This window comes from Hyla sarda, chromosome 2 (assembly GCF_029499605.1).
Source record: "Hyla sarda isolate aHylSar1 chromosome 2, aHylSar1.hap1, whole genome shotgun sequence".
NCBI classification, from domain to species: Eukaryota; Metazoa; Chordata; class Amphibia; order Anura; family Hylidae; genus Hyla; species Hyla sarda.
Window position 1 is genome coordinate 253,470,647 of NC_079190.1, and position 20,293 is coordinate 253,490,939.

A 20,293-nucleotide genomic window follows, 5' to 3' on the forward strand; every position below is an offset into this window, starting at 1 on the left:
TGATGGTAAATGAGTGCAATACCCTCCTGGCCTGGTTGGCATTAATGTACACCATAAAGGGGGTCTCTTTTTTGATCTATGCTATTTTTCCTCCATGTGCATCCCTAAAATAGTCAATACCTGTAAGACATCCTCTTGACATATGATAATCTTCAGTGCATAATGTGTTAGCATGGCCTCTTAATAAGTAAGTCTCGTCTTTCAGTGGTCTAAAGGTGACATTACTCCAGTGTAGTCAACAGGGTTAGGAAATGTACAATCTATATTTTTAGTTTCTCAGCTGTTCATTCACTTTGCGTTAGATTTTTTTTTTATGTTGTAGAACATAATTTCTGTGACTATAATTTGACCATCATTTCTTCTTTTAATACAGTGTGCATCATGTGGGTTTCGGCTTCCAGAGCCTAATGTAAGTACCTAACTAATATTTACTCAACACCTAGCAATTGAATTCAATTTTCCTTATAGCAAATAGGTAATTTTCTTTTTTAAAAGAGAATGTGTCATCAGATTATAACCTATTATTTATATTAAGCTTTTTCAAATTTTTCATTTTACTATCTATATTTTAAAATAATCTGAAACGACTATGCCTAATATTGAATTAACACTTACTGTTCTTCATACATAATGTATGATATATACATTTAAATGGTGCACCTCCACATTTCCATTTGGATGTTTGTCGATACCTGAACAAAACCTGGAGGTTGGATCGACAACACTGGAAACAACAAGTAACCAATGTTTCACTGGTCTCCATGATCATAAGAGCTAGCACACTTCTTTTTGTTGGGCAACTTCAAGGACTCAAGTGTATTTGCCTCCCAGCCACAGGATCTAAAGGACCTGAGACAAGGCATGACTGAAACAGTAGAGTCCATATCCGAGGATGTGCTGCCACGTGTCTGGACAGAACTGGGCCGCCATCATCTGCCATATCACCACTGGAAATTACTTTGAACATTTGTAGTGTATAGATAAAACTTGAATACAGTATATAGTGTATCTTTTTATATTAGTAACTGTGTGTTATGTTATTTTGACTATGAATTCAGAGGCTATTCTTTAGAATCGTACTTTGTGAATCTTCCTGTGTATCACAGGGGATTTTAATTTGCATATGTTGCGTAGGTTATTTCTTATGACCCGGATTGTGCAAGGAGTGCTGCGGCTTAGAAAGGTTTACCCCCTACGCTCTCTGTAAATATGTACACCTTTTAGATGTTTTATATTTTTATGTGACTTCAATGACTTAGTCACTTTAGTGTCCTTTTTTTGGTGTTGCATGGCTGTTTCTCATAGGTGCTCTTCTTTTCTGTTTTGATAATTTTCCATGTTAGGGTGCGTTCACACATGCGTATTTTTGCGGCAGATCTGCTGCAGATTTTTTTTGTCCATTGACTTAAATAGGCAGCAAAATCTGCTGAAGCAAGTCTGCAGCAGAAAAAATTACTGAAAATTTGCAAATTTGCGGATTTTCTGCCAACCCATTGAAGTCAATGGTAGCAAAATCCACTGCAGATTTTCCACAGCAAATATGTTGCAGAAATTCCGCAGATAATCCACCTTTGTGAACCTACCCTTTTAGCCGATTGCTGTTATCTATCTATAACCTATAGATGCTTTCACATCCTCTGTGAGATACACATAAACTTGAGCAATAACAAAAGTATATTATAGGTATATCATCAGCAGAAGCCCAGCCTAATAATGCTGTGGTGGTCTGGAGAGCAATGTTTTAATTTGAAGGAAAACATATTGCAAACTGCAGTTGTGTGTGTTCCATATTGTATGAATGTAGTAGGACAAGCAGCAGCTGTGGATGTTTTTTGGAATGATGACCAAACATAACATGAATGGCTTCATTACATGTGTCTGGAGACTGCTGAGTTCAGATGGAAAAAATGTCAGTTCAAAAGCATCTGTGCGATTCTTTTCCAGGTGCTGGGAGGAGTTATACGTATACACCTTATACATACCTGTTCTATAGAGAGAAGGGGTGGATATCCCTCTGCATACTTTATTAGGGTTAGGGTCATCTCCTGGTTAATCAGCCTGTGGGCTAGGGTGTGCCGTAAATCATCCCATGAACAAAATAACAGTTATTAATTATTACAAGACTACATTAGATTTCCAGCAACGCCAGACAGCCTCTTATGTAGTGAACTGAAGCTGGATTCATGCTTCATGTCCCAGCCTGTCCAATTCTGCTTGTTTTCTGCTTGTGTGAGTTTTGATAAAAGGCAGATGATACCAAGCGCAAGAAAACCAGGAAAATAGGCAAAGCAAGAATAATAACAAAATCTGCTAAAATACCTAAATAAATATTATAATCAGTAAGTGCTTGATGTCTTCAACATCTTTTATGCTTATGAGATTGTTTGCTGATATGTTTGGTACGACCCATGATCAGAGGCTGGCTTTAGTAATAAGGCCCTATCTGGTCCCCTATATGGTAGTTGGGTCCTCTTTATATTATAGTATTAAGCCCCCTTTGTGCCCCTATGTAGTAGGAGGCCCCCATGAAGAAAAAACGATGTAGCTCCTTTCTGTCCTTCCGGCACTGCTCCATTCTGAGCTTCCGATGCAGGCAGCGTGGTGTGGAGAAGCTGCCCAGACTGGATTTCAGAGACAGTCACATTTCTTTCAACTGTGTGTGCATCTTAAAGATGCATACACAGTCGAAAGCAGCAATTGGCTGTGGATCCTGGATATGTGTCCTGAATTCCCAGCCCTATTGGACTTGTCACCAGCAGCTTAATATGGCTCTAAATATGTAATAGAGGACTGGCCCGGGGGCTATGTGCACCCCTGCCCAGTCTGCCCTTGTCAATGATGACATCCTCCCTAAAGGCTGCAAACTTTTATAATTGCATGGAGGCTTCCTTTAGGCAGACACTGTATACACCTTTTTTATGTACTTTTCCATCTGTATTTCACTCTTTGCCCCAAGAAGTAAAATTCTTAGAAATACCCCCTGTGTGGAACACTAATGGTATATAGGGTCATAAGTACATTCTAATTTGTATTTTTGTGTCTTTGAATAGGTCACAATTGGACCCCAGGGCCCTAGGGTAAGTGTATTTAGCAGAAAAGTATTTGCTTATTGGAGTATATGCTTCATAGTAAATGTTCACATATGTGACTTAAGTGCTTAAGTCTGTTCCCCATCATTTTACTACCCATTGGATGAATCCTAAGAAGTTATCTTCTTGTCAGTACACAAACATCTAAAGCAGTGCTCCTAAAACTGTAAAGTAGGCCTCACTATATAAGCGTCCCCTAGTTGTTAAGAGAAAGCTTGGAAACATTTTACAAAATTGACTAAAAGCTGTACAGTTCTTTCCCTGGCTGCAACAATCTCTGGTTTAGAAACAGTATTCACTTATTTTGTACTTATTTTAATGTTATACACATATTAGAAGACAAATGAAAGATAAACTAAGCAATATTTGTAATTTTTGCATGGGCTTCCATCACAGAGGGTGAGGCCCATGTGTCACTTTGGTCTGTTGGATGTGGCTCTAATCAGGGGCGTAGCTAGAAACCACGGGGCCCCGGTGCGAAAAATTGCCCTGGGCCCCCTTCCACCTAACGACCCTCTTACCCAATCTCGGACAGCCCCTTACACGGCTGCACAAAGATATCAGTGACTACAGTCAGGAGAATACACAACAATATAAGTGAATAACAGGCAGGGCCAGACAGACAAAACAGGCATTTAAGAATAAGCAGCCCATTTTTCTGGAGGGGGTCCAACTGCTGGGACCCCTACCAATCAACAATCAGCTGTCATCATGTCTGGAGAGCCTCAGGCATTATAGGAGTTGTAGTTTTTCAACAGCTGGAGAGCCACAGATTAGGGTGCAACATCATCCATCATCACTGCGGAACTTACAAGTTAATCCAGCTCTGATGGGACAGTCAGGAGAAAACACAATGATATCAGTGACCTGAGTGACGTCTTCTCTGTTGTCTTTTCTTTTCTTCTTCATCTGGTCCAGACGTCAGGACTTCTTCCAGCTCCATCTTCTCTGCAGAGTCTGACACCCGGACATCATAGGTTCTCACTTTGTCAGTAGATCCTCATCCTCTGTATGAAGGCAATAATCATTATTATTGCTAAATACTGTACCCCCTGAATATAATACTGCCACACACTGCACCCCCTGAATAAGGTGGCACTCACGATATTGTGAACAGTATCTTCTTTATTCAGTGCGGTGCATAAACAGACAGCGGGGCGCTTGGATCAGCAGTGTAACGGATGACAGCTATTTCACGCCGCTCCCGGCGCTTCTTCAGGGTACCATCATACATACAGTACATACACACATCATTCATACACACACCACCTCCGGATCTCCACACATCATACATACATCCTTATAGCTTACACACATCTCCACACATCATACATATACATCTTGCTTACACACATCATTCATACATCATACATACAGTACATACACACACATCATTCATACACACGCCGCCTCTGGGCCCCCCACACATGCATAATACTTACACATCATACATACCATCACCAAAAAATAGAAACTATACAGAAAAATGTATATAAGGAAAAATTATCTTTATTGAAAAAAATCACAAAATTTAAAAACATATATAAAAGACATGTAAGAAATGGGCACTATGGTTATAACAAACAGAAAAGATGGCGATGAGGGTGCTACAATGTAAAATGAATACACATACATCATACATAAACACATATCATACATACACCTGCCGCCTTCAGATCCCCCAACATAATACATGTCCACACATCATACATATATCCTTCTAGCTTACAGACATCATACATACATCTTGCTTACACAACATCTATCATTCATACATCATACATACAGTACATACACACACATCATACACACGCTGCCTCCAGACACCAAACCCCCCCATGCATATATACATCGCGCTTGCACCTACATACATACATACACACATTCTACACACATCATACATATACATAACATACATACACAAACGTAATAATACAAACACACATGATAATGTACTCACACATAAAACATACATATATACACATCATACACACACACCACACACAACACATACATGCAAACATCATACATACACATGATCCCCCCCCCCCCCGGTCCTCGGCCTCCACACCTGCATACGCCGTGAGTTCAGGGTTATCCGGTCCCGGGAATCCAGCGTTGGAGGCAGCAGGCTGCACGGAAGCTTTAGTGCCCTGGGTAGGCCAAAGCAGAGTACCGTGCTACAGCGCGGCCCGGGGGTGTGGGAGGTTGGGGTTGGGGCTCCGGGATTTTAGGGGTTTTAGTTCGGAGGGGGGCACTGCTGGGGGCCCCTACATAGACGGAAGGCCACCAAGAACATGTTGCCGCAGAAGTTGGGGTCAGAGGCAGATAGGGAGCACCGGCTCCCATCTACTTGCCAGCCTCCACTTCTTCCTCGGCGCCAGGAGCAAGAAGACGTTAGTGCCTGTGCGGCGCACGTTTGCCTCCAGCAGCCAATCCGCTGCGGCAAGAGGAGGGGTAAGAGCGGCCACAAACTTAAAGAAAAAAAACGGGGCCCGGTCGCGATTGCGACCCTTGCGACCTCTATAGCTACGCCACTGGCTCTAATAGAAAAAGTTTGAGATTCCTAATCTAAAGCCATGAATACTTAAAGTGCCAGTGTCATTAATATAAACTTGGTGCAATCATGAGTAATAGCCAGCTGAAATGCATGTGACACAGTTCATTAGGAGACCAGTGGCATTGTTCATAGTTCAATAGTGGAGCAGTGGCACAGTTTATAATAGGGCAGTGGCACAATTCATTAGGGAGCTATGGCACAGTTCATTAGGGGGGCAGTGGCATAGTTAATTAGGGGGGCAGTGGCATAGTTCATTACGGGAGCAGTGACACAATTCACTAGGGGAGCAGTGGCACAGTTCATTAGGGGGGCAGAGGCATAGTTCATTAGGGGAGCAGGGGCACAATTCACTAGGGGAGCAGTGGAACAATTCATTAGTGGAACAGTTGCACAGTTCATTGGGGGACAGTGGCATAGTTCATTAGGGGAGCAGTGGCATAGTTCATTAGGGGAGGAGTGGCACAATTCATTAGGGGAGCAGTAGCACAGTTCAGTAGGGAAGCAGTGTCACAATTAATTAGGGGAGCAGTGGCACAATTCATTAGGGAAGCAGTGGCACAGTTCAGTAGGGAAGCAGTGGCACAATTCATTAGGGGAGCAGTGGCACAATTCATTAGGGGGCCACTGGCACAGTTCATTAGGGGGCAGTGGCATAGTTCACTAGGGGACCAGTGGCATAGTTCATTAGGGGAGCAGTGGCAAGGATCATTGGGGGAGCAGTGGCACAGTTCAGTAGTGGAGCAGTGGAACAATTCATTAGGGGAGCAGTGGCACAATTCATTAGGGGAGCAGTGGCACAGTTTATAATGGGGCAGTGGCACAATTCATTAGGGGAGCAGTGGAACAATTCATTAGGGGAGCAGTGGCACAGTTCATTGGGGGACAGTGTCATAGTTCATTAGGGGAGCAGTGGCATAGTTCATTAGGGGAGCAGTGGCATAGTTCATTAGGGGAGCAGTGGCACAATTCATTAGGGGAGCAGTGGCGAGGTTCATTAGGGGAGCAGTGGCACAGTTCAGTAGGGAAGTAGTGGCACAATTCATTAGGGGAGCAGTGGCACAATTCATTAGGGGAGCAGTGGCACAATTCATTAGGGGAGAAGTTACACAGTTAATTAGGGGGGTTTTGGCATAGTTCACTAGGGGAGCAGTGGCATAGTTCATTAGGGGAGCAGTGGCAAGGTTCATTAGGGGAGCAGTGGCACGGTTCAGTAGGGAAGCAGTGGCACAATTCATTAGGGGAGTAGTAGCACAGTTCAGTAGGGGAGCAGTGGAAGAATTCATTAGGGGAGCAGTGGCACAATTCATTAGGGGAGCAGTGACACAGTTCATTAGGGGAGCAGTGGCACAGTTCATTAGGTGGGCAGTGGCAAGGTTCATTAGGGGAGCAGTGGCACAATTCAGTAGGGGGAGCAGTGGCACAATTCAGTAGGGGGAGCAATGGCACAGTTCAGTAGGGGAGCAGTGGCACAGTTCATTAGGGGGCAGTGGCATAGTTCATTAGGGGGGCAGTGGCAAGGTTCCTTAGGGGAGCAGTGGTACAGTTCAGTAGGGGAGCAGTGGCATAGTTCTTTAGGGGATCAGTAGCACAAATAATTAGGGAGCAGTGGCACAATTCATTAGGGGAGCAGTGGCACAATTCATTAGGGGAGCAGTGGCACAATTCATTAGGAGAGCAGTGGCACAATTCATTAGGGGAGCAGTAGCACAATTCAGTAGGGGAGCAGTGGCACAATGCATTAGGGGTGCAGTGGCACAAATCATTGGGGGAGCAGTGGCACAATTCATTAAGGGAGCAGTGGCACAATTCATTAGGGGAGCAGTGGCACAATTCATTGGGGGAGCAGAGGCACAATTCATTAGGGGAGAAGTGGCACAATTCATTAGGGGTGCAGTGGCACAATTCATTAGGGGTGCAGTGGCACAATTCATTAGGGGAGCAGTGGCACAATTCATTAGGGGTGCAGTGGCACAATTCATTAGGGGAGCAGTGGCACAATTCATTAGGGGAGCAGTGGCACAATTCATTAGGGGAGCAGTGGCACAATTCATTGGGGGAGCAGTGGCACAATTCATTAGGGGTGCAGTGGCACAATTCATTAGGGGTGCAGTGGCACAATTCATTAGGGGAGCAGTGGCACAATTCATTAGGGGTGCAGTGGCACAATTCATTAGGGGAGCAGTGGCACAATTCATTAGGGGAGCAGTGGCACAATTCATTAGGGGAGCAGTGGCACAATTCATTAGGGGAGCAGTGGCACAATTCATTAGGGGAGCAGTTGCACAATTTATTAGGGAGCAGTGGTGCAGTTTATTACAGGGCCGTGGTACAGTTCCCTATTGGAGCAGTCAAAACGATGTCCAGTGCTAGGTATGTGCTTAAAAAAAATGCAGCAACATTCTGTATCCTGATGTTTTTTTAATTAAAAAAATCACCGATGGGATACATGGCCTGCTAGCCCGTGCACATGTGTGTGAGTGGAGTGAGGACCTGTCAGTGATTTTTCTCATTATGAGACAAGTGGTACAGTTCAATAGGGGGCTTAGTGGCAAAGTTCATTAAGGGAGTAGCAGTGCAGGGATTTTTCTCATTATGAAAGAAGAGGCACAGTTTATTAAGGAGCATTGTTACACAGTTTAGTATAGGAAGAGTGGCCTAGTTTATTAGGGGGCACTGGGACATTTCATTAGAGGAGCAGTGGTACTGTTCATCGGGTTATGGTGGCACAGTTCAATAGAAGGGGCAATGACACAATTCATAAGAACCAGTGGCACAGGTGATAAGAGGAACTGTTTATAAGGGTGGAAGTGGCATAATTCCTTGTTTAAGGGGGTCAGGAGAAGACATTATTCATTGTTTTAAGAAGCACAGGACACAATGTTTCGTAATATATTCAGGGTTCAGTATGTGGCAGTATTATATTTAGGGCACAGTATGTGTCAGTAATATATTCAGATGCACACTGTATGGTAGTATAATATTCGGGAGCACAGTGTGTGACAGTATTGAATTCAGGGTTGCATTGTTTGGTAGTAATGTATTTAGCGTACAGTATGTGGCAGTATTACATTCAGGGGCACAGTGTGTGGCATTATTATATTTAGGGGCACAGTGTATGGCATTATTATATTCAGCAGCACTGTGTGTGGAAATAAAGTGTTGGGCAGTATTATATTTAGGGGTAACGTGTGTGGCAGTATTATATTTAGGGGCACAGTGTATGGCATTATTATATTCAGCAGCACTGTGTGTGGAAATAAAGTGTTGGGCAGTATTATATTTAGGGGTAAAGTGTGTGGCAGTATTATATTTAGGGGCACAGTGTATGGCATTATTATATTCAGCAGCACTGTGTGTGGAAATAAAGTGTTGGGCAGTATTATATTTAGGGGCACAGTGTGTGGCAGTATTATATTTAGGGGCACACTGTATGGCATTATTATATTCAGCAGCACTGTGTGTGGAAATAAAGTGTTGGGCAGTATTATATTTAGGGGTACAGTGTGTGGCAGTATTACATTTAGGGGCACAGTGTATGGCATTATTATATTCAGCAGCACTGTGTGTGGAAATAAAGTGCTGGGCAGTATTATATTTAGGGGTACAGTGTGTGGCAGTATTATATTTAGGGGCACAGTGTATGGCATTATTATATTCAGCAGCATTGTGTGTGGAAATAAAGTGCTGGGCAGTATTATATTTAGGGGTACAGTGTGTGGCAGTATTATATTTAGGGGCACAGTGTATGGCATTATTATATTCAGCAGCATTGTGTGTGGAAATAAAGTGCTGGGCAGTATTATATTTGGGGCACAGTGTGTGGCAGTATTACATTTAGTGGCAAAGTGTGTGGAAGTATTAAGGTCATACTGGGAACTGCAGATTCACATCCTATACACTTCAGTAGCTCATTGTTATTATGGGGAATATTGTTCTGCAATATTCAGCCACTTGGTTTGTACAAGGCCTTAGCTTTCAGCGCAGACCCTAACCTGACGGCAAATCTGGATAAGCGGACCACTACTAAAAGTAATTGTGTATCCCAGGTCTACACAATAATAAAGTGACATGTTTTGGCTGTAATGCTTTAAACTTTTTTCAAGCTTCATCACGTTACAGCAGAAATGTATTACGTGAATAGTGTAGACCAGTAAAGGATGAGATGCTGTCTGTTCGGGTGCACTATTGAAGGTTTGTTGTAAGGAGTTTAAGTATTCCCAGATTAGTCACCCTCCATGAATGTGATGTCTATATTAGCCTAGTGCTATTCCAGTTATCTTTTATATTGTTCATAAAGGCAACTATAAGTTTCACACAAAATTTACTAGTTATTAAAAGAAAGACAATTGGTATAACTGTACATTCACATAGTCTAATGTTTTGATGTTTTTACCATTAGAGGGATTAACAGGATTGGCTGGAGTCCTGGTATCAGGCAGACCTTGCATACTGAACATTCATGTACATAGGCATATTTGGTATCCATGTGTTATGGAATATGGTTCTTGTTATGCTATATGGACATATGTATTCCTGCTGTATATTAAATCATATTCTCCCTCTAGGCTGAGGTGCTTCTAAGGGACATAATATAGTCTGATACATCATGTTGGATGAACATACAACTAGAAGACAACGACCAATGCTCTTAGTGATTCATTTTGTGCCATTACCATTTGTGTGGAGCTACTGCTCCATAGGCACAGAAAGGATGGTGCTCGCTGCTGCTCAGTTCTCAATAGGGAGAGCAGTGGTGACCTCCCCTTCCCTTTCGAAGCCCACAGTAGCATATTGGGCACCAAAACTAAAAGTGCTGAAATCCATAGAGGCTTGGCACCACATTGACCATGATGAGGCCACAGGTCCTCTTTTAGCGATATTCACCTGATTGTCAGCAACGTTCGGACTATAATCCAACCCTTTTCATGCTGCCTGGTGAGGGCCCAGCATTATTCCTTATTGCAGTAGGATAAGGTATGCCAAGGTGTGCGTTTGGAGAAATAGCAAACAATATGAAAACCAAGTTTTACTAAATAAAAACACAATGGGGGGTATTTATCAAATTTGCCTGTTGACAGTTTCTTTTTACCCTTTTATTTTCACTTTGGCTTTCATGGACATGCACCAAATGTATCATTTGGTGCAAGTTGTTAGTAATTTTGGCTTAAATGTTGAAATCAGCTGTTCACAGCGCCTTTTACACAGAACTTACCACCACAGAGGACGCGTATTTTACCCTGTACAGCAGCCATTTCGGAGTCCCTCCTGCAGTATATCAGCAAGCGACATGAGTTATTTTCTTTTGTGGGGTTTATAGCCACCATGTGAAATGGATTTTATTTTCAACTTGGGTATTTTTTTTTTTGTGTGCTTATCTTTCCTGAACCTGTGTGGCCGTGTCCAATGCTGGCTCAACGGAGGGTAAAGGTTCCTCAGAGACAACTATGTCGCAGTATAGTATTGAGCAGCCCTGGAGGCATCGCTGCTTTCGACCAAAAAAAAAATGTTTAATGTATTTTGACACCTTTACATTTTCTGACATTGCTATGTGTGTTTTCCATGTGCAAAATTTCTTGGCGGTGATTTGTGCAAAAAAAAAAACTAAAGGCGCAATATTGCGCCAAAGATCGATTGGCGCAAATGATGAATTACTTACTAAAGTTAAAATAACACACAGGACCGTGTGATTTTTAGAAAGTTGTAAAAATCACAGTGGAGAAGATGTGCCAAACTTTGGTGCAAAAAGACACTGCGCCAAAGTATTGCGCCAAAGTTACGTGAAAAAACCACATAAGTCCTTTGATAAATACCCCCCAATTTCTTTACTGAGCCCTAACAGTGTAGACAACTGCAGATATGACATAACAATAAACGTTACATGCATCGGTCTTCAGTCTGAGCTCTTCTGTTTAAGGACAGCACATTACATAGACAGGTCTGCTTTCCTTCTAGCCCAAATGGCTCATAAAATATTGTGCCAATGGCTAATAGGATGTACAGCAGATTCATAGTTACATGAGTTAGGGCACTTCCCCAGCCTCTCCTCAGGTCCTCACACCTATGATTGACAATGATAGCATATCCTTTATATTTGCACACAGCCTGTCAATCACTACTGATAGGACAGGGCAGGTGGGGGAGCTTTTCCTTCTTTATTATGGCAAACTTATGAATAGACGGACCAACAACTTTAAGTGTGCTGTCTTCTTGAGTTGCTATTATAAGCCTAATGGCACAATATTTTGAGAGCAGACAGGTCCATTTACTCTGCTGAGTTATGCAAATTGTTCAAATATTATCCTGTTCCAACCTGCAACTGCTTGGGTACCAGACCTTAAAGGGGTACTATGGTGGAAAACTTTTTTTTTTTAATCAACTGGGGCCAGAAAGTTAAAAAGATTTGTAAATTACTTCTATTTAGAAATCTTAATCCTTTCAGTACTTAGCAGCTGTATGCTACAGAGGAAATTCTATTCTTTTTGAATTTATTTTTTGTAATGTCCACAGTGCTCTCTACTGACACCTCTGTCCGTGTCAGGAACTGTCCAGAGCAGCATAGGTTTGCTATGGGGATTTTCCCCTGCTCTGAACAGTTCCTGGTATGGGCATCAGGTGTCAGCAGAGAGCACTGTGGACAAGACAAAAAAGAAATTCAAAAAGAATAGAATTTCCTCTGTAGCATACAGCTTCTAATAAGTACTGAAATGATTAAGATTTTTAAATAAAAGTAATTTACAAATCTGTTTAATTTTCTGGCACCAGTAGATTTAAAAAAAAATTTTTGACCGGAGTATCCCTTTAAGTCCTGCAGGAATTTTTCCACTGCAGGAACACTGTTCCCATTAGCAGGAGTTCTTCAGGACCAGTCCTTGAGTGGAAATCTTGAGTGAGTTCCTGCCCTTTTTTTTTCAAGTACTTGACCCCTGTTGGTTATCATATGATAAGTAAAGCACTCATATTCTTTAGTGTAGTCTATGCATGCACCTAGGCTCTGCTCTTTGGATAAAATAAATTTGGCAAGTATTATCCATCTAATTCTCCTCTTAATATGAGATAAAAAAAAAAACTAAGGGGTTTCCCCAGCACATTGTATTATGATCCATTAACAGAACTGACTATATAACTTTTGGAGTGAATCCAACCTGTTTCTCAGCACTTACAGATATTATCATTTATTTCAAAGGGCGAGACTGCACATGTGTTCCTATCTTTTATGTGAATGGACATAATCCAGCCAGTTCTCTTAAACGCAGAGGTCTCAGTAGTTGTACCTTAACTAATCGATATTTTTTTTGACAAATGGGAGTTTTTATGACTAATGTGACTTGGCAGCTTATCCCCATCATGACCAAGGTCATAAATACTTTAATAATCATTGCAGCATTTCACACTTTAAAACAACATATTGTAAAAGGAAATAAAACTTATTTTATCTAAAACATTCTCCTCCCACTTAATGCCTGAGTACAAAAGTTGTCACTTTTGTCGTGTCTCCCACTCAGTGATTTTTATATTAGACATAAGTCCAGATAGGTTTGGGCTGGTTTCAGTCGCTGTCAATATTCTTGGCACCTTGAATTATTTAGCATAAAAAAGCCAATATGTTTAGAAATAAGTGCATATGTACCAATATTGTATCCTAAGAATCTAGAAAAGAAATATAGAACAAATAAAGCACATGACATGGCCAGAATTAACTATGGCCTTCCCTAATACTTAGACACACAACCTTAGTTAACAATGAAAGCCTCCAAACATTTTTGTAGCCACACTTTAACTGCAGTTCTCTCAAGCTCTTAAATGTTCCCAGGTTCCTTTTCAAATAGAATATTTTATCTCTCTTCAATGATTTTTAATTACTTAAGGATCAGGAATCATTGCTGGCAAGTTTAAAACCATCTATTTATTTTCAAAACAACAAGATGGTTCACTGTTTAGCAACACTATAAAATACAAAACACAATTGTATGCATACAATTGTCGCCACTCTTCACCATCTGTAGTTAAATCCAAAAGCCTTGCTTTCCTTCATTATCTTTATTCATCCACTTATAGGATACAAAGGGCAGTATGTATACACTCATAGTGTGGCAGACACATTTCCTAAAAGAGATCAGTCAGGTGATGTTTCGGTGGTAGCCATACCCCCTTCCTCATGTTTTTGATTAACTTGTTATAGAGTGCTCTGATTCTCTTATATGGCAGCATGATATATGGCTTGGTTCGCCATTTTTGCGGAGGATGTCTATTCGTATACTAATAGCACAAAGTATATAAATAGTGGGTGGTCAGTTAGGGGTTAAGATTAAAAAAAAAGTGCTGTAAACACAAGCATTTGAATGTGATATGCCTTGCTTTTTACCAAAATCATTGCATGTAATAGCAAACAATGCACAAAAGATCACTCAATATTATTAACTAAGATTTGCAGTAAAACAAATGATCCCCTGATTCACAGGAGTTGATTAATGGGATCAGAGTGATAAAACAAAATATCATTTTTCTTTTGATAAAATGTGACCTTTCTAACTAATATGTAGTGATGGAAATACCCTGTACAGCTGCCTAAATGGAAAAAAAAATCACAATATTCTGGGAATTTATAAGTGATAGAAAAGATTATGTCAAAACAAATTTGTTATAATCTAGCAACCTTATACAAATCCAAGGGTTCAAAGGAACATAGGGCCTCACAATTGAAAAGATTGAAGATATTTTCTCTGGTCGTCTCCACGACAACACCCTGAGATTGCCTCCGCCTGATTGGAACGGGTAAAACACTGAGAGGTTAAAAGCCCCCCCCTCCAGTGTTTTTCCCTGTCCCGATCTAGGCAGGTAACCTAGGCAGGTGCGGGAGATGATCCTGCGTGGCCGATTTTTTTTCATGTTTCATCCTACCTACTACTGTGGTGTCCACGTCTGTTCTTATGCAGAGTGGGGGCGATAGGGAGCGGATCAGGGCGTCGTCTTCTCTTACGCTCCCGTCTTCATTCCGGTCCCGTGGAAGCAATCCCTGCCATTTTTGTGGAGGATGTCTATTCGTATACTAATAGCACAAAGTATATAAATAGTGGGTGGTCAGTTAGGGGTTAAGATAAAAAAAAAAAGTGCTGTAAACACAAGCATTTGAATGTGATATGCCTTGCTTTTTACCAAAATCATTGCATGTAATAGCAAACAATGCACAAAAGATCACTCAATATTATTAACTAAGATTTGCAGTAAAACAAATGATCCCCTGATTCACAGGAGTTGATTAATGGGATCAGAGTGATAAAACAAAATATCATTTTTCTTTTGATAAAATGTGACCTTTCTAACTAATATGTAGTGATGGAAATACCCTGTACAGCTGCCTAAATGGAAAAAAAATCACAATATTCTGGGAATTTATAAGTGATAGAAAAGATTATGTCAAAACAAATTTGTTATAATCTAGCAACCTTATACAAATCCAAGGGTTCAAAGGAACATTTTACTAGTATGATATTTTTGGATGTATTAAGCAATAGATTTTCAAAAGAAAAAAGTTCGAACATAAAATTTGATCACATCTGCACCTGATAAAGTAGATAAATGCTCACATATGTTTATTCAATTAATTATAAAAAAGTTCTCTTTTTTTTTTTTTTCTTTTTTTTGCTAAATGTTTCCTTCAGAAGCAAAAACTATTCACATATAAATTATATCTGGAGGATAAGCTGTTGCAGAGACTGCCAATAAAATTTAATCTTGAGGACAAGTTGTCTCAGTGACTGCCAACTCCGGTCCCCAGTGTCAACATGTCATGTGGCCATCCAGTAGATGAGTTATGTCTATCTAGCTCTATATATCCTCATATCTAAAGCCTGTTAACAATTTGCATCATCCTATGTTCAGAGGATGTAGAATAAGTGGTGGTAGCCAACTATTTTTCATTCTTTTCTCTACAAAACACTAATATGAAGGATAAAACACCAAAGCTTTAGCCATGTATTTTGCTTTAAACTACAGTACATATAGTAAAACCCAGCAGTGGTTATAATAGCTCATCATGTATCAACATTATACACTTTAGACTACGTGCACACCCCTGTTGTGATCCACAGGAAAAGTGTTGATCCAGCAATATGTCAAACAAACCAAGCTTTATTGAAGGTTTCAAGTAAAAACAGGTACAGCAACCATAGCTATCAGACAGGTTTCAGGAGCATGCGCACCCTTCATCAGTGATGCCTGTGCTCAGGATAGGGCTCAGATTTATAGTTTGCGGGAGGAGAAACTTCTCCAATCCAACCCATCGCAGACTACAAAAAGAGAACACCTGAAGCAGGTAAAATGCAATATAAAAACGTATAAATGTAAAAAAAATGCCTGAAGATGGTGGTGTGAGACTACCGAAATGTTGCACATTTTGCTTGCTTAAGATGGAATAAAATAAAAAAAAACTTTTTTTTGCACCAGACACTTTTTTTGTGTGCTGCGATCTTTTCTGCTACTATTCAAGTTGGAGCCTCTAACCAAGTCTCCTATGATGGCATGCACCTACTTCACTTTTTATTCAAACCCCCAGCGGATGTGCTGCTTCTTCTATAGACTCTAAATGTAGAAAAAAGCTAAAATCTAAAAATGTTACCAAGGATACCAAGAATACAACAATTGCTTGCATATACATGGACTTCGCAATCAGGATACCAAAGCATGAGCGCTAGTATGTTTGCATACATAAATTAACATCATACATTAAGCCGAGTGCAATGTAAGGATGGATAACGCAAGGTGTGAACAGGACTCAATGATGAAATAAAAGTTCACGTCTCAGATTAAGGCCTTGAGGTGAACCTGTAGGTGGCAGCAGCATGAGGAGACCATAACATGGCAGAATGATACAGCCTGGAGTGAGCGGCAGCAAGAGGAGACTAAATAGTGGCTGAATGACACAGCTTGGAGTTGGCAACAGCCTGACGAAACCATAGGGCCTCACAATTGAAAAGATTGAAGATATTTTCTCTGGTCGTCTCCACGACAACACCCTGAGATTGCCTCCGCCTGATTGGAACGGGTAAAACACTGAGAGGTTAAAAGCCCCCCCCTCCAGTGTTTTTCCCTGTCCCGATCTAGGCAGGTAACCTAGGCAGGTGCGGGAGATGATCCTGCGTGGCCGATTTTTTTTTCATGTTTCATCCTACCTACTACTGTGGTGTCCACGTCCGTTCTTATGCAGAGTGGGGGCGATAGGGAGCGGATCAGGGCGCCGTCTTCTCTTACGCTCCCGTCTTCATTCCGGTCCCGTGGAAGCAATCCCTGCTGAGGTGTGCTGTGCCGGCCAGTGTCTGACCTCACTGACGGTATTGTGGGGTCAGTTCCGGCTGGGGCTCCGGTCACGAAGTTGGCGTCTGACGTCACTTCCGGTGGGGACAGCGTCACATGCTCCAGTCATACGCAGGATCGCTTCCGGAGTGCAGACAGGATCCTCTATTAAAGGAGCCTTAGTCTAGCATCCTCTGCTTCATTCAGCATGCTGCATGGAGCTTCCAGAGCCCAGGATTTCTACTTCAGCAAAAGTCCCAGAGGTTGAGACGCTGCAGAATCCGTTATCCGTGAGTACTGAGGGCTATGTGGTCTTTTTCCCAAAGCCTATCTACTGTTGTTTTCTGTTCCTTTCCTCCCTTGTTTTATTTTTAGGGAGAAAAGGATGTTACTATCCCTAAACCTAAGAAAAAATGTTAATTGTGTTATATGACTGTTATTTCCTCAAAAAAGCCGATATGTAAAAAATCTTGGCTAATTTACTTACGTAGGAAACTCCTGATCTTATTAGGGAGATTAAGGAGTTTATCCACACTTAGAATCAAGCTGCTAAATCATCTCAGCCTGTCGCTTCTACTTCAGCTGTAGTTAAGGCTCCTATGAAACCTAAGATGATTACTTTTTCTGACTCAGAAGAAAGTACCGCTCCTCAGGATATTGAAGAAGGAGAAGTAGTTGAATGTCCTGAGGTAGAGGAGGACCTTGGCTTCAGAAAATTCCAGTTTAGTCCAGAGGATACTGAGGAATTAATCCGAGCCATAAAATCCACCTTTGGTATAGAAGAGGTTCAGGAGTCTAGAACAATTCAGGATGAACTTTTTGGAGGTTTGGGAGATAAAAAGATGCTTTCCTTTCCCATCCACAGCATCATTCAAAAAATCATTAAGGATGACTGGTCATAACCTGAAAAGGGATCCTTTATTCCTAAAGGGATTAAAAGATGTTATCCTTTTGATGATCAGGATTCTGTAGATTGGGACACTATCCCTAAAGTAGATATTCCTATTTCTAAGGTGGCAAAATGCACTTCTTTACCTTTTGAAGATGCTACCCAGCTTAAAGAACCTATGGACAGAAAAGCTGAGAGTCTCCTTAAAAAGACTTGGGAAGCTGCTGCGACCATTCTACGCCCTAGTGTTGCTTCCACTTATGTTGCTAGAACCCTTGATGTGTGGCTAGATCAACTACACCTGCATCTTCAACACCTCGTAAACAGATTCTTGAATCTCTTCCTCTCCTCAAGAGTCTGTCAGATTATCTGCACTAACAGCTGTATTATCTAACTCCTCAAGATGTATGTTATGGTTAAAGTCCTAGCATCTAAAACTAAGTTATGTTCACTACCCTTTCACGGTCAGTTCGTATTTGGTCCTGAGTGTTAGATTCTATGTGGCTAAAGCAGCTGATATTAAAAAAGGATTTCCTCGGGAGAAAGCAGAACCTAAAAAGAAAACTCCTTTTAGTCTCCTATGTCAACCAGGTCAAGCTTATAGAGGAGGGAAAGGAAAGACAGGACGCTAGTCCTATAGTAAAGGTGGCAGAGGTAGAGAATTAATTCTTAATCCCACCCAGCCTTAATCCGATACCAAGAAACAATGACCATCCCTGTGGGGGCTTGATTAACCTTTTTTGCCTCCAATTGGGAAGCATTAATTCCAAATCCCTGGATTTTGAAAATTATACAGGAGGGCTACCTAGTAGAATTGACCTCCCCTCCTCCTCAAAAGTTGTATTGACTCTAACCTCAAATCAGTCTTCACAGATTCTTCAGGGTGTTCAGGATTAATTGAACTTGGGTGCAGTTGTTCAGGTTCCCTCATGTCAACTCAAACAGGGATATCACTCTCGCCTGTTCTTGGTAAAAAAAAAAAAAAAAAAGCCCAGGGGAAAATTAAGAACTATAATAAACCTGAAATCCCTGAACCAATTTGTGAAGTACAGAAAATTCAAAATGGAAACTGAAATCAGTGGTAGCTCTAATAAAGAAAAATTCAGTAATGGCGACTATAGATTTGAAAGACGCCTACTACCATCTTCCAATTCACAGGGAATCTCTGCAGGTCCTGAGGTTTGCTGTTTGCTGGGGAGGCAGAATCCGTCACTACCAGTTTGTCTGTCTGCTCTTCAGGCTCTCTTCTGCCCCCCGCATCTTTACAAAACTCTTGTCGGAGGTAGTGTCCCTTCTGAGGAAGGAGTCTATTCTTATTATTCCCTATCTGGATGACATTCTGGTAGTGGCAGATTCTGTTCCTCTGTTACAAGAGCACATTCACAGAACCATTCAGTTTCTTCAAAACCTGGGCTGAATACTCAATTTAGAAAAATACAATCTTTTTCCCAGTCCAGTGAAACAATTTTTAGGAGTCCTTTTAAACTCGAGTTTTAAACAATCTTTCCTCCCAGCAGCAAAGAAGTTGAAAATTCAACAGTTAGTGACAGAGTTTTGTGCAAGGAGGTCTTGCTCAATCCATTATGCAATGTCCATACTGGGTCACCTGACTTCTTACATCCTGTCAGTGAGTTGGGTCCAATTTCACTCAAGACCACTACAAACATGGCTCTTATCAGTGAAGGACAAATCCCAAATTTTCTCTGGAGAAGAATGTACTTATCCCATAAAGATTAAAAAAAATAAAAAAAAACTTTAGCTTGGTGGCGCTCCCAGGAAAACCTGAGTCAGGGGGTTCATTGGTTTCAGGATGATCCGCTAATTATTACCACAGATGCCAGCACGTGGGGTGGGGAGCCCACACAGTGGATCAGACAGTTCAGGGCAGATGGGGACCTGTTCTAGCTCAGAAATTCTCAAACTTAAGGGAGCTTCTAGCCATATGGATGTCTCTCCAACACCACAGAACCATCTTGCAGAGGCAGACAAATTCTTCTTCATTCGGACAATACCACAGCAGTATCCTTTATCAGCCATCAAGGGGGTTCCAGACACAGTCATCTCCAGTCCATAGCAAAGAACATTTTTCTTGGGCAGAAGACAGAATCTTATCCATAACAGCTGTACACCTCAGAGGAGTCTGGAATCTACAGGCAGACTTTCTCAGCAGACAGACCCTAAATCCTGGGGAATGGTGTCTAGCAGACTGATCTTTCAGAATGATAACAGAAAAATGGGTTATCCCCCAGATCGACTTGTTCGCTTCCAGAAAAAACAGGAAAACAAAAACATTTTTTTCCCTCAATCCAAGGGACTATCCAGCGGCAACAAACGCCTTAGTTCAAATGTGAAACTTTAGTCTAGCATATGCCTTCCCTCCTATTCCAGTGATTCCCAGGATCCTACAAAAGCTAAGTCGAGAGAAGTGCACCCTGATCCCTGAAGAGGGGATGGTTTGCTCTCCTA

General features: G+C 41.4%; 1 protein-coding gene across 1 annotated transcript in view; it reads left to right on the forward strand.

The window, feature by feature from the left end:
- COL16A1 (collagen type XVI alpha 1 chain) overlaps positions 1 to 20,293 on the forward strand; it is a 220,089-nt gene that overhangs the window by 96,890 nt on the left and 102,906 nt on the right. The window contains exons 10-11 of the mRNA XM_056556974.1: positions 374 to 409; positions 3,051 to 3,077. Of these exons, the coding sequence (XP_056412949.1) occupies positions 374 to 409; positions 3,051 to 3,077 (63 nt within the window). The remainder of the gene's footprint in view (positions 1 to 373; positions 410 to 3,050; positions 3,078 to 20,293) is intronic.